Source organism: Lepidothrix coronata, unplaced genomic scaffold, assembly GCF_001604755.1.
Source record: "Lepidothrix coronata isolate B3197 unplaced genomic scaffold, Lepidothrix_coronata-1.0 Scaffold114, whole genome shotgun sequence".
Taxonomy (NCBI): domain Eukaryota; kingdom Metazoa; phylum Chordata; class Aves; order Passeriformes; family Pipridae; genus Lepidothrix; species Lepidothrix coronata.
The window spans coordinates 609,441-636,143 of record NW_016690294.1 but is presented as its reverse complement, the minus strand read 5'-3'; the positions used below and the strand labels follow the sequence as shown (position 1 = coordinate 636,143).

At 40.1% G+C, this 26,703-nt stretch overlaps 2 protein-coding genes across 9 annotated transcripts in view; one reads left to right on the top strand and one right to left on the bottom strand.

Moving 5' to 3' along the window:
- The window catches only part of MIGA1 (mitoguardin 1), a 35,333-nt gene extending 33,466 nt beyond the window's left edge, over positions 1-1,867 (bottom strand). Inside the window, exons 1-2 of one of the 4 annotated variants that reach the window (XM_017824880.1) lie at positions 1,806-1,867; positions 911-1,081 (exon numbers count right to left, since the gene is read on the bottom strand). In XM_017824880.1, coding sequence (XP_017680369.1) covers positions 911-1,009 — 99 coding nt within the window. In that variant the 5' untranslated portion in view covers positions 1,010-1,081; positions 1,806-1,867. Of the gene's footprint in view, positions 1-910; positions 1,087-1,555; positions 1,576-1,775 lie in introns of those variants that run through there. The other 3 variants (XM_017824878.1, XM_017824879.1, XM_017824881.1) reach the window with 3 other exon arrangements.
- Positions 1,868-2,304: 437 nt separating this feature from the next.
- USP33 (ubiquitin specific peptidase 33) overlaps positions 2,305-26,703 on the top strand; it is a 33,953-nt gene continuing 9,554 nt past the window's right edge. The window contains exons 1-17 of one of the 5 annotated variants that reach the window (XM_017824852.1): positions 2,305-2,387; positions 7,716-7,849; positions 8,908-8,961; positions 11,058-11,120; positions 11,543-11,695; positions 13,538-13,637; positions 16,514-16,583; positions 16,802-16,915; positions 17,611-17,689; positions 19,425-19,845; positions 20,247-20,387; positions 21,857-21,969; positions 23,301-23,473; positions 23,576-23,679; positions 24,263-24,296; positions 25,091-25,136; positions 26,471-26,651. In XM_017824852.1, coding sequence (XP_017680341.1) covers positions 7,769-7,849; positions 8,908-8,961; positions 11,058-11,120; positions 11,543-11,695; positions 13,538-13,637; positions 16,514-16,583; positions 16,802-16,915; positions 17,611-17,689; positions 19,425-19,845; positions 20,247-20,387; positions 21,857-21,969; positions 23,301-23,473; positions 23,576-23,679; positions 24,263-24,296; positions 25,091-25,136; positions 26,471-26,651 — 1,927 coding nt within the window. In that variant the 5' untranslated portion in view covers positions 2,305-2,387; positions 7,716-7,768. Of the gene's footprint in view, positions 2,388-2,926; positions 3,091-7,715; positions 7,850-8,907; positions 8,962-11,057; positions 11,121-11,542; positions 11,696-13,537; positions 13,638-16,513; positions 16,584-16,801; positions 16,916-17,610; positions 17,690-19,424; positions 19,846-20,246; positions 20,388-21,856; positions 21,970-23,300; positions 23,474-23,575; positions 23,680-24,262; positions 24,297-25,090; positions 25,137-26,470; positions 26,652-26,703 lie in introns of those variants that run through there. The other 4 variants (XM_017824855.1, XM_017824853.1, XM_017824851.1 and 1 more) reach the window with 4 other exon arrangements.

The window sequence follows — 26,703 nt, the reverse complement described above, 5'->3', positions numbered from 1 at the left end:
ACATATATAGTTATAAGCAACTAATATGTATGTTCTCTGATTCTCTACACAATTACAGCTCCTCCTCCCCATCCTTGACATGCAGGTGCTCTACAGACAAATCTTGTGATTCCCTGCAGAAAAGGAATATCAGCTTCACAACACTTCCAGCTTTTGTCAACCTGGAAACTAAGATCATAATTTACTCTTCACCAAGACTCTCTGTGTTTCTAGTGAAAACTTGCCTACAATATCAATGAAAGAACATACAACCAAATGACTCCAGGGCCACCTGTAAACAGAAATACCGTGATTAATGGAGCCTTGAGATTTTCTTTGAAGAAAATCTTTCCAGAAGTAAAATGGAACAAAGAAAACCAGCATAAAGGGCTGAAGGTGTTTAAAAATCAGCCTGCTTTTAAAGAATCTTGTTTTAGTCATTGTAGCCCTTACTTAATAAAATAAAAGTGACTCAAAAACTATAATAAAGGTTTTTGTTTTACATTAATGAATTATCATTGAGATTAATTTGGCAAGCAGTACTGGCAATCTAGAAAGCAATTTCACACCACACTTGATGCTATTACTCAAAATTTACTGACAGTTATGTTTAATTTTTGAATACCACAAAATTCTACAGGAAAAACAAAACTTGAGGATTTTGATAATTGGTGAGAGTCATTGCACTGTTACAAAATGGAGCCATACAGGCAGTGCAGCTAAAGCAGATGTGTGATGATGTACTAAGCATTTATTAGCAGAAAAAGACAAAAAGCCCCACTTCTTTTAGTTCAGTGTTTTGAACAAACTAAGCCCCAAGGTATTCTGTACAAATTTAATTCACATCAAGCTCACAAGAGCACGTAGAACATTGCAATAAATGCCTAAATGCATATGAAAAGCAACAGTATTTAGATAATGTGTTTATTACCTGGTTAAGAGAATAATACCAAGAAAGGGGGAGATGGAACACCCGCAGAGCTGCCGTCTTCAGAGAAAATCGTGTCTCAGTAACACCTTCTTCTGACATGGCTCCTTCTCTCCCATAACCTCATGAAGCGAAACTATCTCGAAAACAATCACAGATGGTCTCTGGAACACTCTGTCAAGCGAAGGATACGTTACCAAGTTATGCAATGGAAAGCCCAGGACAGTTTTTTCTTCTGCAAGCTCGAATCTCTTACATAACAGGTACATGACTTGTTTGATTGATGCTTTTGAGTATGGGCAAAATTAATAAGGAGACAGCAAACAAATCTGCTGGCTCGGCTCAGGCCCCGTTCGGTCCGGCTGCTCTGGGCGGACCTGCAGATGTGACCAGGATCCACAGAGGGCTCACTCACTACATCCTCCAAATCACGCACGGCAACAACCCTGCTCCTAAGATCACCGCTGTCGGAAGACCGTATTTGCCAGCTAAAAGAGTTAAGAGATTTGAGAGCAGCCAGGAAAAGTTCATCCCGCCCAGAGCTGCAGTTCCTTGGCAGGCACACGCCGTGAGGAACAAACCCACAGCCTGACGTAATGCCCGGCCCGGCCGCCCCCCTCGCCCCCGGAGCTCGAGCACAACGCGAACCCTCCGACCCGCGACTCCGGGGCCGCAACCGCGGCACGGCGGGAGGGAGGCGATGGAGGCAGAGCCCAGCTCCGCCCGGCCCCGCTGAGCCCTTCCCAGCGCGGGCGGGCGGCGGCCACAGCCGGGGCGCCCCCACGCCCCTCAGCCCCGGCCAAGGCAAAGGCGGGCGCGCCTCTCCCCGGGGCCGCGCCGCGCCCCTACAGCCGCCGCCCTGGGTTACCTGCCCACCACCGCGCCCGCGGGCAGCTACCTCCGCTCCCGCCCCGGCGCTGCCCGGGGACCGCCGGGATCCGCTTCCGGCACAGCGAGCAGCGGCCGGGCAGGAGGAGGAGCCGCCGCCACATAAGGACAGCCCCGCGCCGTCAGGAGCCCGCGCCCGCCATCTTTACGCCGGGCAGGTTCCCGCCGCGCTGCGGGCGAGGCGGGGTGGGGCGGGGAAGAGCCTGGCGCCGCCATCTTTGTGCGGGGCAGCGCTCACGCAGGGCCGGCGGAGGCGCTCCGCGGCGCCATCTTTGATCGGGGCGCGACCCTCCTGCCCGCGCCGCGGCAGCCGCGCCCACCCGCGCGCGCGTGTGTGTGAGGGGCGGCCCCGGCGGAGCCGCGACCCGGGCGCGCCCTGCCCTGCCTTGCCCTGCCCTGCCCTGCCTTGCCTTGCCTTGCCTTGCTCTGCTTTGCCTTGCGCTGCCTTGCCCTGCCTTGCCTTGCCCTGCCGCGCCACAGTGCTGCACCGCCCCCGCACCGCCGCGGCACCGCCGCCGGCCCCGCAGACAGGGGTGAGCCCTCGGGGCCCGGCTGCGCTGCGGGCGCGGCGCGTCCTCCCGGCTGAGCTGCGGTAAGAGGGGAAGGGCCCCGCTGGGGCGGCGGGCGGTGTGTGGGGCCGCTCTCACGGCGCGGGGCGGTGGGAGCCGGCCCGGGGGCCCCGGGCGGGGGGTGCGGGACCGGCCTCAGACCCCCGCGGGTCCCGGCGGGAGCTGCCGCGTTACCGCGGGTACCGCGCGATCCCTGAAAACAGCGATTTACCCCTAAATTGCTCTGCTCTTCCCCTGGGTTGTCCATGCGCAGGGATGGTCGATTACGAGGGGTAGGGGGCAAAAAGTGCGGGGTATCTGTCACCCAGTGGAAAATCACTGTAAGGCTTCGTCTGCAGAGCTTAGGCTGAGCCCGGGTCAGGAAAATCCTCTTAGAAATATAGAGGTCAGCTAATGGGTTCCATAGTTAGGGTTTGAAGCGGTGGCAGAAGGAAATGAAGGAATGGCCGGTGCACCCCGGAAAGGCAATGTAAAATGGAAAATGTCTGGCTCTGGGAAGGGGACATACCCTCGACTCAAGCTTTTTTTTAAATGGCCTTTCTCTTTGGCGACAGTTCTTCACGGCAGGAAAAAAAAAGCTAATGTAAGTGGCTTAAAGCGATTGTGCCTTGCTTGAGTGGGTACCTCTTGGTGCATGAAGAGGAGGGCAGGTATCTCTCACCAGCTTGCTGAAGATGCTTTTGTCATTTACTGGGAAAATAGCAGGTTTTATGCTAAACAGATAAAGTAAGTTTTTTCAATCAGAGTTGGGATTGGCGTTGTCATTTTTTTCAGAAATGGGATGCTCTTGTTTAGGGCTGATAGATTAAAAAAAGGTAGAAATAGGGAGGGATGGTAGATGAAATTCAAACCCACCTAGTGAGCAACAGAATATAAAGGAATTTAAGTCAAGAAACTGGGAAGATTAACCTTAATTTCACACACTAAGGAAGACTAGTTTCAAGTTTGGTAACACTGTTATTTATGTATATTGTTAAGCTGAAGTGATTTCTCTAAAGTTTATTAAGAGCAATGCAGTTCTTTAGAAAACCACTAGAAAAACATATATCTTACCAAGATGAGTGCTACAGCTGAGGCTGCTCCAATGGGCATGAATAGTTTGGAGTGAATGCTGGTGAGTTTTTTCCTGAAGTGTGAAGAATATCAGTATGGTAAATAATTACTGAAGTTCCAGAGCTCTTTAGTGTTCAAAGTAATTAATTGTTCAGGTACAAAATTGCACTCTTGCTTTGTTGCCATTTAAAAAAAAATGTGTTAAATGAAACTGTTCCAGTTTCATCACTAGTAAAATAACTGTGAGTGCAACTAAGAAGCCTGAACTTAAAGCTTACTGGTTTGATATGCTGTTATTCAGAGCTGTGCAGGCAAAATAATAAAAGCTTTTAATGAAGACACAATTGCTCATTCATGTAATTGATGTCTTCAGAATAATCCTTTTATTCTTAAAATCTTCTATCAGTATTCCCTTACTGAACTCTGTAAAATGATCTGATAAAATGGCTCCATATTTAGGACATCAGTGGAATATATCATAAATATATTTGTTTATTATGACATCTGTCGAAGTGTTAACTGCTGTAACTAGGCAGGGGAAAACATTAATTCAAGACTTTTTGAAGGAATTCAAAATCTGTTTTGTTTCTTTAGGAGATAACTGGGCTCCCTGCAGGAACCTAAGATAATTTTCAAGATCAGTTGAATTCTCTTAGCGTTTGATGGTTGTTTTCTGTGTGTGTGATAGGCCTTCCATGGCAGGCACCACAGAAGTCTGTGATGCTGGGGAATTCTGCTGGATGATAAACAGGTTGCTGGTCATGATGGTTCACATTTCTCTGATGACTCATGTGAGCAAATTTTTTTGGTTAATGAAAAGACTAAACAGGAACATGAAAAAAACCAAGACTGGACTTCAAGATAATTTTTTTCTTTGAAGCTCTTTGACTCTATTCATGCACTAAGGAAAAATGTGCTGATAAGTCCTTCTTTGGAACGTTAAATGGTTCACTTTGTTGGATGATGGAGTATAATGCATTGAGACAGGTAGACTGAAACAAACCTTTCAGTGGAAACAGCTGAGAGAGCTGAAAATAGACTGCAGAGTTCTCTCCCACATCCATGGGGAGCTTTTGGTGAGGAGCTTATTGCATGAATATGGTCATGAACAGTTAGAGTGGAAACAGGCTGAGAGAGTTGGGGCTGTTCCCCTGGAGAGGAGAAGGCTCCAGGGAGACCTTCCAGTGCCTAAAGGGGCTCCAAGAGCATTGGAACAGGACTTTTCACAAGGGCCTGGAATGAGAGAACGAGGAGGGGGTGGCTTTAAACAGTAAGAGGGCAGGGTTAGATTAGGTATTAGGAAGAAGTTGTTTGCTGTCAGAGTGGTGAGGCACTGGAACAGGGTTGCCCAGGGAAGCTGTAGATGCCCCATCCCTGGAAGTATCCAAGGCCAGGCTGGATGGGGCTCTGAGCAACCTGATGTGGTGAGTGGCATCCCTGCCTGTGGCAGAGGGGTTGGAACTGGGTGATCTTTAAGGTCCCTTCCAACCCAAACCATTGTTACTCTGTGATATCACTGGAGCCATGAAGTGGAGATAAACTTCAGGAGTATAAAATCCAGTGCAGGAGGAACTTCAAAAGTAGGTTTTATTTTGGTTTTTAATTACTGAAAATGCAAAGAAACGACTTTTGGGTGAGGTCAATGAGAGGCAGAAGCTGGAGAAAAAGTAGGTGTGATAATGAGCTGCAGCAGCAGAGGAAGATAAGCAATCCCTTCAGATAGAGTAGGAAGTGGTGAAATGGAGGAAGGGCAGTGAGCGAGGGAGGGGCTACCCTGGGATTGCCAGGGCTGAGGTGAAGGATGAGTCATGGGTTTGAAATTAGTTTTACAGTTTTAGACTTTCACATAAAATGATACCAAACGTGTTTCTGCAGCTGGGTATACTGAGCCACCAATGTCATGGCAGTACAGTGAGTTTGTCACAGTGCTGCAAGATGGAAGGAGGTGTGTAGGAATTCTGTGAGCAAAAGGTGAGAGAAAGGCCACTCAGCTTTGTTCAGAGAATGACATGTGAAGAGTCTCTATCATTAACTGGACCTCCACAAGGACTCCCATTCTCTGTATGGACAGGAATAGGGACCACGTCCACAGGGACATGAGTTTGGACGTGTTTTGGTCTTTCTGATGATTATTAAAAGAGGTTCAGACAAGAAACAGAACCTGGCATGGGCAGAGCTCCTGGGTTTGGGTTTGTTCAGGGCTGCAGGTTTGGAGTTGTGCAGTTCCAGGTGTGGAAGGTTAAATACATTAAATGCAAATCCGGCAGCGTGAGGTGAGGTCTCCATTTGTTGCTTTGTATTGCTTGGAATAATGCCTTCAGAAAGTTTCTTCCATTAAAAAAAAGAATATTTGATCTAAAGCTTTACTAATCCATTATATCAGTCTTTCTAAAGCGTTTGTATTAAATCAGCATTACTTCACACTGAATTTATTTCAGGTCCCCAGGGCTTTACTTGGAACTCGCCTGTCCTTTTTTAACATTTTAACGGACCTTGCAAATGGGTGGGATGTAACACACATTCCTGTTTCCATTTCTGTGCTGAAGAGGAACTTAACAGTTCAAAGAGGAATTGCTAATGTGCCTGAAGTTCAGGAGGGTTGGTCTGAAAAACTTTTCTTCTTTGAAGTGTCTTTGAGTGATGGTGTGTATATAGGGTACAGACACTGAACTGAGGAAGTACTTCTCCAGCTGAAGCTTATGTTTTAGAGTACTGCTTTTTAAATGTCATGCCACTGGTCCAGGAAGAGAATTTAGACCTCATCTAGAAAAAAATCCCCAATTATTGATTTACTGTAGTGTCTGCAGTCTTGTGAGATAAGTTCTGAAGTGTTGTACTGAACAGCTGTTAACATGGTATTAAAAAAGACTAAGATACACACTGACACATGAGTTTATGTATACATGTTATTTATATAATAAATATATTGTATTATTTATATACAAGTAATTGTTCATATGTAAAGAAAATATATTTAAGCGTGTATATGAAGGTATGTACCTATTATTCCTATACAAATAATACATAATACTTTAATAATATTATTTGTATAACAGTATTTATAGGACTAAAATCAACTATTTAAACACATACACAGGCACATATAGAAAAAGCCTTTGATGAGCAAAGCCAGCTGAAATGACCCTTGATGCAAAAGGATCTTTTTGCAAGGCAGTGGAAGTAAAAAGCAAGTCAGAGATAATAAATTGGAAGTTTACTGGGCCTTGTCTGAGATGTCCACTAGGCAAGGTTTGTTTTCCCCCACGCTGTCAAAGCCAGAGGTTATTTAATAGTCAAAGGAGTGACTGGTTGTGCAGTGGAAGGAACAAACCTAAAGCTGCCAAAGCAGCAGGCAAGGTGGAAAAAGATGTTGATAAGAGTGCTCAAGGCTGCAAACAGATCAAGAGATGTGCATCACTGAGGTGGGATGGAAGTTTAGTTGCAAGTCTCAATAAAGGAGTGCTAAATTGGAGAGATAATAACTGGGCAAAGAAAGTTAATGATTTCTTGGCCTTTGAAGAGATTGGGGCATCAATGATAATTGTTTAACTGAACAAAACTGGGGCAAAGTTATTGGATGGTTCCTATGTGCATGAGTCAATTGGAGTATTTATATAAAAAGAATGTGACAGTTTATTTTTTTTTTTAATTTTCCTTCTGTAAAACATCATAGCTTTCTATGCCACCATCAAAACAATAATGACAAAGGGATTGTATTTAGCAGTCTTTACTTCTGACAAGTTTCTGTGTGTGCCTCAAAGACCTTGGTTGGGCAGAGAGAACTCGCCCAGGTAAAAGCTCACTGAGCGTTCAGTGCTACGTGAGAGTGACAAGTTTCAGTTTGCTTTTGATATATAATATGTCTGAATCTAGAATGGCTTTGTAAATAAATAAAACCAAGATAAAGTTTCCTTATCCTTTGATAAGCACGTCCTGTGCTCCTGCAGTTTAGCCTTCACAGCTTCAGCAGTGCTGCAAAGATCCCTTTCCAGGATATACAGTTTAAGCCACCATCAGTGCTAGGTTTGCTTGAAAACTGTAATTTTTATGGCATTGGGGTGCCATGATAGAGTCCAGGAAGTTAAATAATTAATCCATATCAGCTCTGCTTCTTTCAGGAATTTGTTACTTTATGCCCTAAAAGTCAGCAGGGTTTAGTTGGGGTTAATAAAATCAATTATGCTAACTCTAAAAAGGCACATTGTTATAAAAGTTATATATATGTTACATATTAGATATCCAATATTGCTCTGAACTGGAAGGAACTGGTTTTTACTCATTCTTGCTTCTGCTGGCAGGTGATTCCCTGGGGTTGAAGGTTCCAGCTCCGGGATCTCAGGAAGCTGCTGCCATGTCGTCGCCCGGCAGCGACTGCCCACACTTGGAATCAGTTGGGGAGATAACAAAAGAGGAATTGATCCAGAAATCCCATGTGAGTTGTAGCCATGTACTCTCTTCCTGTCACTATTAACTGCTCAGTTATTTAGGTACATATTTTAGCGTATTTTTATTTCTAAGACGCATTTAAGTGTTAAGCGTGGGTAAAAATCTTCTCTGCTCAAACAGTAAAGTTTCAACAAAGTATGGGAAGAATTATGGACTTGAGGAAGCTGAAAAACTTTTTTTCAGCACTTAACACTTAAAGAGTGCCTTTGCCAGCAGTTTTCCAAAGCAAGTGATGGAACATTAGTTAAAAGAGTTAGCACACCAGCAAGCTGAACTGTATTTTCCTTGCCATTGTAGCACTGAGTTATTTGCAATGTTGTTGTAATATAGTACAACTGACTTGACTTCGAGTAGAAAATGTAACAAAGGAATTTATGCTCAAATTTACACGGATAACAGTTCTCTTTTTTGATAGAGAAGACACAGTTTGAGAAAATGCCTCTACCTGAACTCTTGGTTTCGAGTTAGGATTAATAAATGGAACCAAAAAAGATCTTGTAACCCGTTTTAGTAGCTGGGAGGTGATGAAAAGTCAAACCTTTTCTGTCCATGGTGCTAAATTTCTTTATCTGAAAAATAACAGTTAATTTGCTGCTGAGGAGCACAGCATTTTTCTAATGTTGCATCTTTTTTGTGCAAACCTTTGCAGGTAGTGTCTGCAACAAGAAATATGCAGTTATTCCCTGTTCTATCACTTCCATCTATTTTTATGTTACATTTCTAGGAAAGACAAATTTTGAGAATTATTATAATAATGCTTTATAATACAAGTTTATTATAAATAAGGTTTATGCCTTATTTATAAGAACAGTTTTTTGGTTTAAGATGAAAAACCAGAGAGAGGTTTTAGTAGAAAAATATGCTGATCTTGAGATTATTATGTGAAGCAAACCAAAAATTTTGGTTGGTTCTAACACATCCTTTTGGGTTTTTTGTCTTCAAGTTGCTCATCTGATACTAAGCTTCATAGTTTTGTCTTGAAGTTGTGGTTTAGTGGTGTAAGTAAGTGAAATAACACTTTGCTTTTGTGTTTAACTTCAACAGGGCACTTGCCAGGACTGTAAAGTCAGAGGGCCCAACCTTTGGGCGTGCTTAGAGGTAGGTTGGTTTTTTGTTCCATAGCAGGGTCCTTTTCTAGTAATCCATAACTAAAGTTGGTAGTGTTTTTTTTAAAGCAACATCTATAATTAAATCATTGAAATTAGTTTATTTAAGTTATTATTTAAAAGCAACACCTCTTCCGCAGTTCTTTATTTTTAAAATTTTTTACCCTCTATCAGGTACATGTTTCTTGTAATTTAAGAATAATGTGCTTAAAATGAGATTTTTTTTTTTTTTAGTAAGAAGTAGCTTCTTGAGTTATGATTCTTAGCTTCTAAGTTTTGGAGGTTTTTTAAATTTTTTTCCCTGGGTGTGTAGATTTAAAAAAATATTATTCCTGATTTAATTAAGTTACTTTTTATAAACCTCTCTTAGCATTTGTAGTAATAACATCTAACAGTAAATGCTGACATTTAAAAGATTAATACATACTCTGACTACTTTATTCTTAAGCAAAACAAAGACAAAAAACTTATTTTCAAACTTGTAGAAGGTTGTATAAACATTCTTCATCCTTTGTACAAATTTTGTACAGTTTTTACCCTGGATATAGTTCTGTCTTAACTGTGCTTTTGCCTTAACTCTTCTTGCTGTCTACCAAAAAATGTAATTTTCACTGTATTTTAAAAAAAATCAAACCCCAAAAAACTCTGAAAATGTTGCTACTCGTTGATCTGTGATACCAACAGGAAGGCATATGGCTAATTTAGATTATAAAGTGTCTTCAGTTCTTGGGACTTACAGCTCTTTCCAGAGGTGGAAATTTTGCCCTGTAGCCTTGACTTCATTCCTTGGCAGCTTTTCCTTAAGTACTGACAGTAAGAACTCCAGGCTAAGATGCCAACCTTTAGGTGTATGTATGGATATTTTTAAAAAATCCACGTCATTAGTGTCCTTTTAAATGGATTATGGCAAAGAGATCAGATTATTTTGCTCCTTCTGTCAGTAACAGAGACGAAGGCAGAAAGAAACAGAGTTAATATCTTTTGTTAGATGGCTTGAAGTTTAATTACATACAAAAACCCTCTTGGGAGTAGGAGGAGGTGTTCAGGGATGCACCAACCTGGCAGGTGGGGAAATGCTGTCAAGCTTAAAACCTGTTTTTCATTTCTCACATAGAGCTCTTAGACCGTTATTGAAAAACTAAATTTCCTACCAACGCTTCCATAGGACAGTCTTGTAGTTGCTGTAGGACACTTAGTGTCACACTGTCACATTGCTCCTCTTGGATGAATTGGCACCTTGTCTTCACCCTTTGTCATTAGAAAACCCTGGTGAGACCCCAGCATGTAAACTGTCTGTAACTTAACAAATACCTGTGCTTGTTTAATGCAGAAAATCGACCGTGTTCAGCTGCTCTCTCACTGTATAAATTAACATGCTCGGAGAGTTGTACAGATAACCTGCTGTGCCCTCCTCTCTGATTGCCTTGACTCGTGCACATGAGGAATTAATGAAAACTGCTTGAGGATTGGCAGCTGCAAGATTCCACCCTCAGCTCAGCCAAATGTGTTTTGCAATGAGCACGATTAAAATCAGCAGTTATTTTGCATGTTATAACTAGACTGTAGTTCCTTAGCTGCGTAGTGCTGGAAACTCTTATTTAAAGGTGAAGAAACTAATTAGTTGTGAACTAATACTGAGATAAATAGGCACTGCAGATAGGGGCATACAGGGATTTTTGTATAAATGTGTAGTGTTCTGAGGCTGTTGCCATTCAGTATTTTAGCATTTAGACCCCGGAGTAACTTTGTATTTTCTGTAACAATCTTTACCAAATCGTGAACTGTAAAAATTACATGTTGACAGGAATATGAATAAATATATAAAAATGGCCAAAAAATATATTCCAAACATGTTATACATCTAACACTGCCCATCAGTGAGAGAAGTTAAATCTTGCAGCATTCTTTTTTGCTTTAGGTGATGCTATACTTATTTTAATGCTTACTGTGCATGTCTCTTGGTTAGTGTAGGACTGCAAGTTTGAAATTGGAGTGAGTTTTAAAGGGACTGGCAGTATGTTCCTGTTCTGTAAACCTCTTTGACACCACTTTTTAATTCAGTGTACTTCTTCATGTCTTGCTCAACAGAACAGATGCACCTACGTTGGCTGTGGTGAATCCCACGTGGATCACAGTACCACCCATTCCCAGGTATGTGTAATTGCTACTAATACAGCTCCTTGCACCAGTGAAGTAAAGTTAGAGAACTTCTACTTTAGTGAAGTCAGTAACCTGTATTAACTAACTGTATGGAAGTTTGATCAGCTGTGTTTGATTTTCATCTGAGAGAAGCAGGTCTTGCTAATTTAGGAGTATGTGAATTTAAGAGTTGGAATTACATATGACAGTGTCTTAGATTCTGATTGTACCTTTAGTGCTTTGTACTAAAGAGTGTTGAATAGTTTGTGCTAAAATTTCAGTAACTGAATTGCTCTCTTTTACTATTCTAACATACATACCCCTCTCTTTTTTGAAAGACCTAAAATATTAATACGTCTGTTCTAGCTTGCATGTGGTAGCATTTAATTATCCCAAATTTCCGAATCACAGTTTTGGTTTTTGTTCTGTTTTAGGAGACAAAACACTGTCTAACTGTCAACCTCACTACACTCCGTGTTTGGTGTTATGCCTGTAGTAAGGAAGTGTTCCTGGATAGAAAACTGGGATCTCATTCTCCGCTGCCAAGTGCAAGATTGTCTCACCAAGCACAAGAAAACAGCGTGCAGGTATTTTTTTACCCCAGTGAAACAAAGGCAGCTGTAGCTTTGCAGTAAATATTGTATTTTCTCTCAAGAGAGAAGCTGACTTTTCCTCCATTCTCGTGGCTGAACTTTTTTCTGAAAATGGGAGAGAAATTAATAGAATTTCTTTAAAGAAACGTTGCCCAGCTTCTGTGTTCTGCCTCTGTGTACTGAATGCTTTTTTCAAATTACTGTCTAATTGTTTGTAATCTACAGTCAACTGTGAGGTACAGAAAAGGCACAAGGTTGAGTTTAAGGTTACAAGATTGCAGTAGTTCACCTGTGCTTCCCTGTTCTGTCAGCTCTTGAAAATGTTCCAAATGTGGGTGAAATATTGGTGTGGAATGACAAATGTATTGTGTTAGATTCACGTGGGAAAACACATATCAAAGTAGAAATTGTGAGAGTGCTTTTAGTGCTCTGTGGCAGTTGGGATTGCCAAGGAAAAGCTGTGGGCAGTATCTGGGAAGTTCATATTAGTTAAGTAAAACACAGCCTTAAGACTGGAGTGTTCTGTGTGATTATGGCATCAAAGACAAGACCTTGTAAAAGTGCTCAGCTGTGCCTGACTCCACATTTATTAACAAATATCCTAGTAACTGAAAAGTAAAATAATAAATAAAGCATTAGAGATGATATTGCAGATAAGTTAGGGGGAAAAAAATATGAGCAAAGCAGATGTTATACAGACAAATTTAAAACGTGAGGTTTCCACAAGGTGTGTTTGGATTTGGATTGTTGTTTGGCTTTTGCTTGTCTTCTCGTGGTTAGGTTTGCCTTCAGTGGCATCACTACTGTTCACTCTGATAATGTCTTTTCTAGATAAGCGTTGTCTTGGAGAAAGTTAGGTTGCAATTTCTTGCATGTATCTTAAAAAAAGTGTTATTTCTTTATTGCATATTTAATGTAGTCACATGAAATGACAGGTAACTTGGCTAAAATGGTCACAAGCAGAAGTACAGTATTTCTAAATGTGTTTTGTTTGAGACGCAGAGCAGTAGAAAAGAGACCACAATGCACAGGTTGGGCAGAAAGATGGGCAGTTTTTCAGTGTATGTAAAAGGAAATATCCTTTAATATTTTCACTTCAAAGTTTAGTGTTTAATATGAACGTAATCTGACCATTTTCTCATCAAATGCCAGCAGCTCAGCTGGAATAGGGCCATTGGAATTTTTTTAAATTTCCGTTGTCTGGTCACTTGGAATGAAGCTGAGTTCAAGCTTCTGAACTTCTGTTCTATTAAACCTGCTTTAATCTTCCAAGGAAACGGGAATAATATACAGAAAAATAAGTAGGACTCACAAAGCCTGTCAAACATTTTGTTTAGTTTTTTTTATTTATGTGCTTACAAAAAGAGCTTGTCATGCAATAAATGCCTGCCTGCCTAATGCTTTGTTTCTCTATTTGTACATTTTTCTTCCCAGAGTTTAATTTGCCTTCATTAACTGCAGTGAGCCATCTGGTGGCACATCAAAAACCCCTACACTGACTTTTGTGTGATGGCTTCTGTGTCAGCTCTTTGGTGCTGGCTTAGTTTTTTTTATCCAAGAGAAAGAAATTAAATCCCTGGCTTTGTTTTTTGATTCTTCAGCCGTTGTTATAAAATATTGCAGCGTTGATCTGAAAACAAAAACCTGGAGGGTTTCTTAGTAAACTTCCTCAGGGTATCTGTGGAATCCTGGTGCTGTCCCTTCATGTGCAGTGAGATTTCAAAATGCCTTCACACAATTTCTAGATTTGTTGGTAAAATTATACAGAAGCTTAATTAAGAGGAAAAGTGATAAATACAAGTAAAAATACTTTTTTTTTCTTTTTCTCCTTGTAAGGACTTTAAAATACCTAGCAATCCCACACTGAAGATTCCACTAGCAGCTGTATTTGATGACTTAGATATAGAAGTGGAAGAGGATGAATTGAAGACTAGAGGTAATAAAAGCAAAATCCGGCCCTTTATTGCATGTGTATGTCTCCAGGTCTGTTCTCCAGCTATTTACTAGTTCTGTTTTAAGTGGAACTATTTCCTTTTCTGCTCCAACTAAGATCTCTATTTTTAGTTTCACCTTTCTTGCAGCAGTCTTTCCTTACCCTCAGAACAGAGGCTGTGGTGATAAATGTGCACCCATGCAAGCAGCTACAAAAACAAGAAAAATGTTGGAGTCCTGGTTGAGTTAGTTGTATTCTAGCCACTCTGGTGAAAGTAGGTTTTTATAAAATCAGTTCTAATGTTTTCACCTACTCTAAAAGGTTCCTGATTTGAATGCTTTCCTGCATTTTGAGTAACCCTTTTTGTAGCCTGTAGTATCCCAGTATGGGGCTTGGGTTATTTGTTTTTCCTGTACATAATTGATTTAGTGCACTGCCAAACTTCATGATATCAAAGGTTACCCCACCCTAATATTAAACTAGTGTAAAGATGAAAATGAGAGTGATGAAATCCCAAACAGTGAAGTCTTAATTTCTCATTTCTTAAGAGAACACAGTAATTATTATTTCTTAGAAGTCTCAAATTCTTAGTGATCACTCTAAAAAGGATATATGTGTTTGATGGCAAAGAAAATATTTCTAAGCACCATTTTCTCAGAAAAATCTGGCCAGCACATTGTTGAGCTGTTGTTTTTGAGATGCCAGTGATGATAAAAAACTTATTCTAATTTATGCATGTTTTTGGGTTTGGTGGTTTTAGCTGGGCAAGAGTTAATTTTCTTACCAGTAGCTGCTCTGGGCCTGTGTTTTGGATTTGTGCTGGAAACAGTGTTGATAATACAGGGATGTTTGAGCATGAGCAGGGCTTACACTCAGTCAGGGCCTTTCCTGCTCCTCACAGCACAGGGCTGGGGGTGCACAGTGAGCTGGGACAGCTCTGAGTGACCACAGGGATATTCCAGACCATATCCTGGGGGAAGAAGGAGGGAAGAGTGGGACTTTGTTAGGGTGCTTGTCTTCCCAAGTCACCACTACTGGGGATGGAGCCCTGCTTTCCTGGGGCAGCTGAGCCCCTGCCTGCCCACGGGGAGTGCTGAATGCATCCCTTGTTCCATTCTGCTTCCATGGACAGCTCTTGCTGTCCCTATTAAACTGCCTTTGTGTCAACCCATGAGCTCTCTCACTTTTACTCTTCCAACCCTCCCCCTGTGCCCCCATGAGGGGCTGAGTGAGCCACTGTGGGGTTGAGTTTCTGGCTGTGGTTAAACCCCAGCGATGGGTCTGGTTTCTCCTTCGCTCACCCACCCCCAGCTTTCCCTCTCCTAATTCTGCTGGCATTGGTCACACAACCTGCCTTGTCCCTTCTGGTGTCTGGCACTGTCTTTCTGGATGTGTCACCACCCCACTAATTAGCCATCTGCCCTTCAATCAGTAAGCCATGTGGTTTATTCCTAGTTAGCCTCTCCAACTCATGGGTGTATTTGTATAGCTCTGTATCTTGTCCTGTTAATATTTTGGGGAATATGACTTTGTAGGAGTAATGTGCAAGTACAATAATGTGCAAGTACAATTGTATTAAAGTTCCCAGTAATAACGATGTGTCTACGTTAGGACATTTATCAAATTGAAAGGAAGGAGCTTCTCTAGCCCCATTTTAACTTTGTTCTTAAAATTTCTTCTGAAATGCTTTTGGTGGAGCAAACAGTAGAATATATCTTCATAGGAAAAGAAGTCTGTTTGAAAACTTGCCTTGCAGTATTACAGGCTGGAAAAACGCAGTGAGAATATCTTCCTGGGACATCTGCTGCTGTTAAAAAAAAAAGAAATAAAATTTTTAAAAAGTTTAAAATCCCATGACTGTTCTTGTTTTCCAGTTTTAGTCAAAATGATTGTCCTTTTTGTGGCAGAAATTGGAAGGGCAGAATGCAGTTTCAGGTACAGGAAGCAGGACTATATTTCCATTTAGACAGGTGGAAGACTATATTTCCATTTGGACAGGATATTTTAAAACTCAGTTTTTAGGTTCTCTGTTTTAGAAAGTGTAAGTGAAGTAACCAAACTGGTTTTCAGATATAGAAGGATTTTCTTTGTAAGTTTTATTTTTCTGCCACGGTCTAATAAAACAACTGGGGTTGTTCCTGTACTTGAAGAACTGCACAGAGCCATCAGTGTTTATTGCTGAGTGTTTCCACTCTTACTGATGTTTTGCTTAGAAATGTTACTGTTTCCTCATACAAAAGCTATTTAATTTTGACATTGATTACTTCATTAATGTAACACTTTAGTAGCCATGAATAGCATAATTCATAATCACAGAAAGCATATATGTTAATCTTAAAGGTATATAATTGAAATAGAAAAGGAGTAATGGCAGGTAATTATAATTTTGATTCTGGGGTAATCACATCACTGAGCAGGTTTTGAATGTTTAACATAATCTGACTATTAGCATGAACTTGGAACAGAAGAATAAAGTCTTTGAGAAGCTTTAGGTAATGTGATTACATTGCAGCATAGCAAAAGTTTAACTGAACAGGTAAATCGTGCAGTGAAACTTAAATATTGATAAACAGATTTTAAATTAAAATCTGCAGGTGTCATAAACCACCAAAAGTCAGTAAGATGAAATACAGTCTACCTGTCTGAAGTGCTTTGGTCAACCAAAATCAAAACACTTAATTACTGCTTCTAGTTAGATTGGCATTCTTTTAGGAGTCCTATGTTTCTTTTAGTTACAATTCTGCATTATAATCAGCATCCCAAGTGTTACATGAGTACATGAGTATTTTGATTAGTGTGTGTTTTCTAGGAAGTATTTTCCTTAATATGTTGTGTGTTGGATTAACAGACTTGCTGAGTATATTCATTCTGCTTTTCAGGTCTAACAGGATTAAAAAATATTGGAAACACTTGTTACATGAATGCAGCTTTACAAGCTCTTTCCAACTGGTATGGAAAATGATTGTAAATGCAATTTGATATTTGCTTATGTGTGCATTTTCTCAGGATGGAAATGTTTGGTTGCAGCCTTTAAGGATGTAGGAAATGGAATTGTTCAGCGACATAAAGTATTATTCTTTTTACGTTATAATTCTGCATGAAATGGGGATTTCCTCTTGTATTTTAACAACCTTAAAAGAATTCACTGTTTTTTTCTTTTTATTCAGCCCACCTTTGACACACTTTTTTCTTGACTGTGGAGGCTTAGCCAGGACAGATAAGAAACCAGCAATTTGTAAAAGTTACCTCAAGCTGATGACAGAACTCTGGCACAAAAGCAGGTATGGAATCATTTTGGTAATGAAATAATAATAAATGGACTCCAGAGTCACGAAGGATGCATTGATCTGTCCTAAGTTTCTCATTTTTATATTGTGTCTATCACAGAATTTCTCTTAAATAAGGAAGGGAAGACTAAGGGGCAGGATTCAAACACTCCTTATAAGCTGTTCTTTTCCCTGTCTACCAAAGAGAGGACAAATAATTGATATAAATTTTATCAAATTTTATTAAAGCATTAAACCTTTAAAAGTGTTTATATCTGCCAGAAACACACCTAAAATGTTTAACTACTTTATCCTCTCTGTGTCCTTCATCCTGCATTAATGTTTTATCTATTTCCCTTACTTCCTTATATGGAATTTCTGTCTAAGAAAATACTTCAAAATATAAATACAAAGGCAGAGAAACAGTAACTGTGCATAGTGCCAAGAATATGTCTGATTTGTCATCAGATTCTCTGGTAAGAAATGTGGCATAAAAGGCCTGATAAAGTTTCTGTTGGATGACAGATTTTTTAAAAATTGTGTCAGTTAATAATTCAATACCAGTTAATAATTCAATACCAATATTAAGTTTGGTTAAGATTAATAACGTTGGTGTTCAGTTGCAGGTGAAATTATGATTCAAATAAAGATAGAAAATTCCACTTAAATGCTTGCTTTTTAACGTTTATGTATTTAAAACTTTATTTTAGGCCCGGATCTGTTGTTCCTACTGGTTTATTTCAAGGAATTAAAACTGTTAATCCAATGTTTCGAGGCTACTCCCAACAGGTAAAACTGTCTGATGTCTTTTAAATCTACCTAAGCTTAGGCAGAAATCTAATGCTGAAGATACCATACTTCTGTATTTGTTTAAAGCATATGCAATGTCAGTTTTAGTTGATATACTTCAAATGCAGATCCTCTGAAATGGAACAATCAACAGTTAAGTCAGGTTTTATGTTTATTTATATCAAATTCTCAAAAGGCTTCAGCTTCTCAGAACAACTTCTTTTCCTTTATTTCAGGAAAATTAAAGTAGTAACGTAGAAACCTTTCCTTTGTGGGAAATAACACTGCTGATATTTGAGCAGTCCCAGAAAACAAGATAAAGGTGTTCAAAAATAACAGATTATTTTTGAATTTATCTACCAGTGATATTTTTTTAAAAAATTAAATACTCAGTATGCAATTTTCATTTAGTATCTTTGGGAAAAAAACCCACCATTGTGTGTTTTGGGAACTTGTTAAATACACATTGATTATTGTATTGCAAAGGCATTCTTCAGTTGATCCTTCATACATTATCTTGCTGCATTCATACAGTCTGCAGCACTTCATTAAAAGCTTTTGGGTCAGATGAAAAATTTCAACCCTGTAATTAGAAAAGCTTAGTAGTGTCTTCCAGGGGCCTGTATTTATTAAAAGGAATTTTTCTGTTTCAGTTGCTGTGCTTCATATTTGTGGAATGGAGGATTAGAACACGTGTTTTAATGTTCAAATGCTGCATGTAGATGTAAAGTCAATGTCCAATCTTCAGAGAGAAAATGGAATTATATATATTATATATATATATATATATATATTCTTTTGTAAAAGGATTGCCAGCAAAGCAGGCATATAGGTTTTTTTTTATTACCCAGATCCCAAACTCAAACCTGAGGGTTGTGATATTTAAGAAACAGAATGTTTTGTGATTAGCAGTTGTGAGCTTAATAAGTAATTGCTGTGATGGATGGGAATGTTGAGCAGCAAAAATGAGTATTATGAACAACCAGAATACAGAAAAGAGAACAGAAGAAAATAGAAGCAGTAGTAGTTGCCAAGAAGAGCCCATTGTTTTCTCACATGCTTTATGAGATATTCTCTGTTGCCCAGGACCAGGCAGCTGCGTGGATTGATGAAATTTTAAGATGTTTCCAAACACAGATTAGACTTGTAGTAACACTTGACAGCTCTTTGTAGAAACACTTGCAGTTGGGGAATCTTGTTGAGGCTTCAGAAGAAGAATTAAAATCTTGTTGGCAGTGTGATGCAATTGGAAAGACAGGCTAAGCAACATCACAGAGCTTTTTAATCAGGTGCTTCATGCCCAGGGAAAACAAGGCTCTGGTTGCTTTGCTGAAGATGCTGCAGAAGGTTGAAAAAAATGCTCCTTAAAATGTTCTATTACGAGCAAAGCTGGAGTCTGACCAGACTCCTGGTAGTTGCTGGAGTTATGCTGATCATTCCAGGGAGCTGTGGTGGTATTTTTGCTAAATGGAAATGTTTTGGAGTGAAACTTGTATGATGAGATTACTTGTAACATGCAAGAAATGGATGCAGGAAACATGAGTGGTCTGGAAATGAAATTTGTTTTCAACATTAGACACTAGACAGGGGAATTTATGTTTTTCTTCTTTAACAACCACCTGTAGTTTAGTGATGTATTTAGTTCATTTTAGTTATGTGTATCTTTTCCTGATAGTTACTTTAATATCTTCCAAGTAAAATGCAATAGGGTGGTAAAACTTGTTTCAAATTGCAGGATGCACAGGAATTTTTGCGTTGCCTGATGGATTTGCTTCATGAGGAACTTAAAGAGCCAGTTGTGGAACTGGAAGATGCCCAGCCCATGAGTGTTGAAGAGAGTATGGAAGAAGACAAGAGCCAGTCAGACCTGAGCTTCCAGCCCTGTGAATCCTGTGGAAACTGTGAGAAAACAGAAAACGACACCATTTTCAAACCTGTGTTAGAGGATCCTGCAGAAACAACCATGTTAATTCAGGATGATGATAACAACTCAGTCACATCCAAAGACTGGCAGAAAGAAAAAATATCCAGCAACAAGCTTAAAAGAGCAAATTCTATGGAAGACTTGGAAAAAGACTCAAACGCTGCTTCAGAGACCACTGAATTCTTAAATAATCAAGGAACTGTCAAAGTGCAGATCCACAGCAGATTCTCAGGTAATGCATTGCTAATGTGCAATTGAAGTAGTCCAATTCTTAGCCAGGATACCTGTGTAAGTGGAAGTGAGTTAGAGAATATATTAGAGGTATAGTTCAAATAGGGGAGGTGATGTTATTGTAAACAATGTACCTTCTTAGTTTATTTTTTCAGTTCAGGTGTTGTGAATTCGATTTTTAATTCCCTTGAAAAGCCAACAATCGGTACTGGACAGATAGTCCAGAAGAGTGGGGTTTTTTTGGTTTTGTTCTTAACTTAAGAGGAACTGAAATGGTGCTATGCTCCTAAATATCCAGTGACCTGACACTCTGGTTTAATTAGTTACATGATCATTGTGTCTGTTCATTCTGCAGTCATTTTTCTGGTAGCATTTATGCAATAATGGAAATATTAATTGCAGAATACATCAATGATGTCCACATGAATGACATGTCTGCAGCCCAAAGCCCATCATCAGTTGAAGGGATGAACACACGCTTGTCAAACAGTCCTCCAAAATCATTCTCATCGTGCTCTTCGCTGGCACCAGTCCACAAAAAAGGTACAGGCCCTTTATTTTCTCCCACCTGGAGCTGAATTATTCTGTATTACAGTTTTTTCATCGTGTTTCTTAGGTCTTGTGTAACAATGCAGGGGTTTTCTATGCCCTATTTCTAGTGGGGAGAGAGAAGAGAGCGTTATGTAAGCTGGACATATAAGATCACTCCCTGTATTTCTGTAATGTTCTGATTCTCTTGAAGCATGAATACTATTTACCTCTGTTTTGGGAGGATGGAATAACATTTTTAGACAATTTTCTCAATTGCACTGGTTTGGAGAGAGGAGAAACGTGTAAGAAGGTAGTACCCCCAGAAAGGTAATGCCTTTCAGAGAACAAGCACTTGGTTCTGCAGCAGCAGTTCAGTAAATCAGCATTTTAGTGTGTTGAGGTTTAAGGAGCTCTGTGCAGCTGTACATGCTGGCTGTTCTGTGGTTGATAATATCCCTGCAGTGCAGACTATTTCTTCTGGCACTCCCCACAGGACAGTGTGTTTATCAGCAGCTAGAATATTTAGACTTTTACTGCCTTTAGATACCAGCCAGTGCTGCTTTGGGGTACAAGGAACAATATATTATTATTTTTTCCCTTATTTGTCTAACAGTAGATTACTTCAAGAAAAACTCATCTTTCGGAATTTGCAATTCTTTTGCATTTGGCATTGCACCAAACCCAAACCAAAAACTCATGCAGCTTGAATATTGTGATCCTCTTTCATTCACCAGGCTGTCCAGGATAAGTTCTGAACGTGTTCATGTTATCCTTTTAATGCTTTAATTTGGTGTTGAATGGCAGTGGTTTAATGGACTTAAATCATTGACATCCTGTTGTTTTGAGGTTCATTTGTTCAGCAGTTTTGACACTGCATCTGTACTGCTGTCTCCAGTTTTGGCTTCACCATTGCAGGAGGGTTTTAGACAAACTAAAGCAAGTCTGTCAGAAATGGTACGAGGTGACTGGAGCCTGTCATGCACAAGGAGAGGCTGAGAGACTTCAGGGTTTTTAATAAACTGGTGTTAGGCTGGACTCTAGAGGTACATTTAGTCTGCTCCACCCCACTGGGATTAGTGTTGTGATACAATAACCTTGTGTGTGAGCTCTTCAGCCCAACGTGGTTAAAATTTCCTGGGAAGTTCTGATGGAATTTGGTGTCGGGTAGAATTTTTAACTTTATACCTTGGGGGATTGCTGCCAAGATGAGTCTTGTAGCAGTAGGCTGTAGATCTCAAGACTGGCAGTTTGAGTTTTACTTACAGAGGCAAAAGTTCCTGGTATTTGTTCCCCATAAACTGCGTGGGGAACCTGCCTTTATTGACTGGTACTGGCAGCAATCTGGTCGTGTAATTTCTAAGAAATATTTAGTAAATAGTAAACAGGCCTTGGCTCATAATTTAACCCAAAATATGTGTGACTTGTAACAATACGAAGCTGAAGGAAATCAGAATCTGCTGTGCTTTGATTTATTTTTATAGTTTCAACGGTGTCATCCCCCAAAAGGAAGAAGCGCAAGAAGTACAGGAGTGTTATCTCTGATATATTTGATGGCACTATAATAAGCTCAGTCCAGTGCTTGACTTGTGATCGGGTGAGTAAGCAGAGAAAGTTCCAGCTTTCAATATATTTTTTTTTCCCTCAATACAAATACTTACCACTTTATGAATGCAGTCCTTCTCTGGTGACTTTATATTCTTTTGTGGCAGATCCCCCAGAACATTAGGTGGTTTCATGCTTGTTTACTCAGATTGTAGTAGTAGCTACTACCAGCACTTAGTGCTTACAATAGCTTGCATTCATTGAGCTGGATATTTACTCAGAGCTGAAAAATAACATTTTGAGAATTGGCTCATAGCAAGGATGGAGAAAGAGGCTTGCTCTTCAACTTCACTTAGGTATGATTAGTTTTGAATAATATTCTCAATATCCCAATATCCTCCATATCTGCTACTGTCATAAGTTCTCGGGTACCTCTTGTCACAAACCAAAGATAAGCCAGTAGTCTAATCATACTGCTGGAACAGTCTTATCAGGTAGATTGAGGCTAACAAAATTCATGTCTTTCAAAAAATCCAAGTAAAGACACTTTTACAGGTGATATGAGTCATTAGTTGCTTTCTGAAGTTGTCCTCTACTGCAAGATGTGGTGCAACATAGGAAAAGTTGATTTTTTTTTCTGTACTATTTGCTCAGAGAATTACTTGGAACAGCACATGTGGTTATTTAAAAGAAGTCAGTTATCTAAATAGGTCTAGTGGACCACTTCAGTTCCAAAGCAATTGTATCAAGTGTTGGATATCCAAATCCTTACCTTGGGGACAACTTTCTCAGCATAAGGTTTAAACCTAACCCTGATAGAGTTGCATGCCTTTACTGCTTCTCTTGTTTGAGATCTAAGATAGTGAGACCTCACGATAATCTGATGAGCAAGTTCAAAAAAACAGATCAGAATTTCTAAAGTTTGCTTGTTCTCCTCTGGGATTATGTGATCACTGAATGCAGCCCAGGAGCAGGAATACAGCACAGCTGGGTCTGCCACAGTGAGCCCAGTTACATCAGGTCGAGGTAATGCCAAAGTAAAATAGTGTGGAAACAATGCACTGAAGCTTTCTGAAGCTTGTATAACAGGAGCCTGAGGCAAGAATCATGGTGCTTTGTATGACTGGTAGGAAGATAAATAATGATGACTTAATAGTTCAGTGAGAACAATGTGCAGGTTCATTCTAAAATGTTATTTTTTGCTTCCTCTTTTTTAGAAAATGAATTCTTATTAATCTCCTTATTTATAATTCATTTGCTACCCCATGGAATTTTCAGTTATACAGTGACTTAGTAGCTACTGGTGAACTTTACAGAATTGAATTTAGTTGCTGTTTCTCTTTGAGCTTAACTCTGTTGTGTTTCATTTGTTTTCTTTTTTAGCTGTCTGTAACTCTGGAGACCTTTCAGGATCTGTCCTTGCCTATTCCAGGTAAGGAAGATCTTGCTAAACTCCATTCTGCAAGTCATCAGACATCTCTAGTCAAGACAGGGTCCTGTGGAGAAGCCTATGCCCCTCAGGGATGGATAGCCTTTTTTATGGAATATTTCAAAAGGTAAATCATATTTACCTTGTTTCCTTTCTCTGTCTGTTTTGAAATTCTAGTTTCTGCTCTTCTGGCAGAGCATTTGTTGGTTTTCTTTCTTTTCTGTCAATGATGTTTCAGGTTTGTTGTCTCATGTGTTCCTAGCTGGTTTTGGGGTCCAGTTGTAACCTTACAAGATTGTCTTGCTGCCTTTTTCGCCAGAGATGAGCTCAAGGGTAAGAGGTTCATTTCATGAACACGTTTCTTCTGGGTTTTTTTTTCCCCTCCTATCCCAATAAGATGATTAATATCTTCTTAGCTTGATTCAATTAAGCAGAGGCCACCTGTTAGACTGTTACACAGTCATTCCTTGTTCTTTTGGGATCATTCCTTTCAAAAAGGTAAGCTTCTCACTCACTTGAATATTTGAGATAAGAGATGCCCATGAAAGCTGCTTTAGAAATGTCAAGTAAATCTGAATTTGGTTTAGTGAAACTGTATAAACTGAAGGTTCATAAAAATTTCAAACCCCACTATATTAATATTCATTCTCATAAGCTTAATTTGGACGTAATAAATTATTTCCCTTCTAAATTACACAGCATCGTCTCTTTAGATTATGCTGTACTGCTTCCTAGTTGAAAACATAAAACCTAAGAAGCTTTCTCTGTAGTTGCTATGTCAACTCTCTTCCAACTGTTAAATATTGAATGCAACCTAAAGATAAATTCCTTTGAAATTTTTCAATGTATGCACTTGAAGTCTAACTGTTTGGATTTAGGGAATAATGGCTGAATTTCTTCTCCCTGATATTTGCAGGTGATAACATGTACAGCTGTGGAAGGTGTAAAAAGTAGGTTGGCTTTTACCTTTGTTTTAACATTGAGGTCTTTCATGTTTCTGTTAGTCCAGAGGCATTTATTTCTGTTGGAGATGTCACAGTACTGTTCATCTTTTGGTATTACCCTGTGTTCTGGCTGTCAAAAATTTGATATTACTGGGGTACAGGGGTCAGGAAGCACTGACTTACTGTCCCACATTGCAAACCAAATGTGCTTAATTCTTTTTCATGCCCTTACAATTTTAGATCTGAGTTTGTTTTGATTGATAAAATAAAAGCTTTTAGCCCTCTCTAATATTAGCAGGTTTTCACTGATATGCAGTAAGTCACTAAGGTGTGTTCAAAGTAAGTAAATAAACTATGTCTTTAAATACAAAAGAACCAAGAAACAGAAGTGGTCTGAAGACTTCTTGAAGCCCTCTGTGGTACAGGAGTGTTATTCCTTCTTGTATCTGCTGTAGATAATTTCCTAAAAATAAACTTAGTATGTTTTTTTTCTCTTTTGCTGAATAATCAGCTCTCATGGAACTTAAAGTTCCTTCCTTTATGCAAAGAGAAACTGTTAGCTGCTTGGGACTTGATTATCTGTGTTTGCTGCTTTGAATTTTTCAGCAGTACAGATTGTCTTGTCTTCTAAAGCCTCATTGTTTGTATCATCTTGGCTACTCCACGTCTAGTCTGTGTTCCAGAAATATTTTGGGTTTACTGATGTAACATTCAGCTTAGACTTTTCCTGATCTAGCACAGTTAACGAAAACGTTTTCAGAACTAAGTGTTGGTTGTTTTGTTTTGTTTCCTTTGCTTAGGTTAAGAAATGGAGTGAAATTCTGCAAAGTGCAAAAATTTCCCGAGGTACAGTTACAATATGCACTTTAAAGCAGTTTTGCTGCATGATTAGGAATGTACTAAAACTAATGAGTTGTGTGCAGTAAATTGTGTTTATAATGCTGATGAAAGCCTATCTTCATATTGGCATTTGTTTAAGAATGTGAGCAACATTTGATTATTCACCCTGTAAGAAAATGAATCTTGTAAATGACAAGTAGAGTTACAGGAATGGGATTTTCCTGCGTTGTTACTGTCAGCTTTCAGACAGTAACAACATTTATATTTATATTATTATATATACTACTGTTTATACTGTAGGTCATAGAATTAAACACCACAGCCAGACTGGAAGTCTTTTCTAGAAGTAACACTTTACGTTTTAAAAGTAATCCAGTTTTAGACTTCAAAGTATGAGTTGATGGCTGCAATAAGCAGGAAGAATCAATGTCCCTCATGACAGGATTGTGCAATATGTGCACTGAGGAGGAGAAAAGGTACCTTGTTCACTGCTGCATCAGATCGACAGGGAGCTGAACAGGAGCCAGTGTGCCCAGGTGGCCAAGAGGGCCAATGGATCCTGGCCTGGATCAGGAACAGTGTGGCCAACAGGTCCAGGGAAGTGATTCTTCCCCTGGACTCAGCGCTGGTGAGGCCTCACCTGGAGTGCTGTGTCCAGTTCTGGGCCCTCAGCTCAGGAAGGACATTGAGGGGCTGGAGCAGGTCCAGAGGAGAGCAACGAGGCTGGGGAAGGGACTGGAGCACAAGTGCTGTGAGGAGAGGCTGAGGGAGCTGGGGGTGTTCAGCCTGGAGAAGAGGAGGCTCAGGGGAGACCTCCTCACTCTCTGCAACTCCCGGACAGGAGGGGGGAGCCAGGTGGGAGTTGGGCTCTTCTCCCAGGAAGCAGCAGTAGGACAAGAGGGCTGGGTCTTCAGCTGTGCCAGGGGAGGTTTAGGTTGGATATTAGGAAGAAATTTTTTACAGAGGGAGTGCTCAGCCATTGGAATGGGCTGCCCAGGGAAGTGGTGGATTCACCATCCCTGGAGGTGTTTAAGGTGAGAGTGGATGTGGCATCAGTGCCATAGGCTGGGAACCACAGCGGGGTTGGAGCAAGGGCTGGACTTGATGATCTCAGAAGGCTTTTCCAACCTGGTTGATTCTATGATTCTGTGATCAGTGTTAGTAGACACAACTGATTACCAACAAAAATCATCTGTGGAACACAAGAGCTCGTGTTGCTTCAGGTCACTGGGAAAAGTATTCTTGGGATGATAAAAGGAAAAGATGGCATGCACAGTTCAGTTATTTAATATCAAATACCCTGTATAGTTCTTGACTGAGTCTGTCAATCCTTCTTACAGATATTGTGCATTCACCTCAAAAGATTTAGACATGAACTTATGTTTTCCACAAAAATTGGGACCCACGTGTCCTTCCCCTTGGAAGGCCTCGATCTCCAGCCTTTCCTTGCGAAGGACAGTCCAGCTCAAATCGTGACTTACGATCTCCTGTCTGTCATCTGCCACCATGGAACTGCCAGCAGTGAGTATGAGCTCCATTGCTTTGTCTTTGCAGTTAAAACTCACGTCAGCAC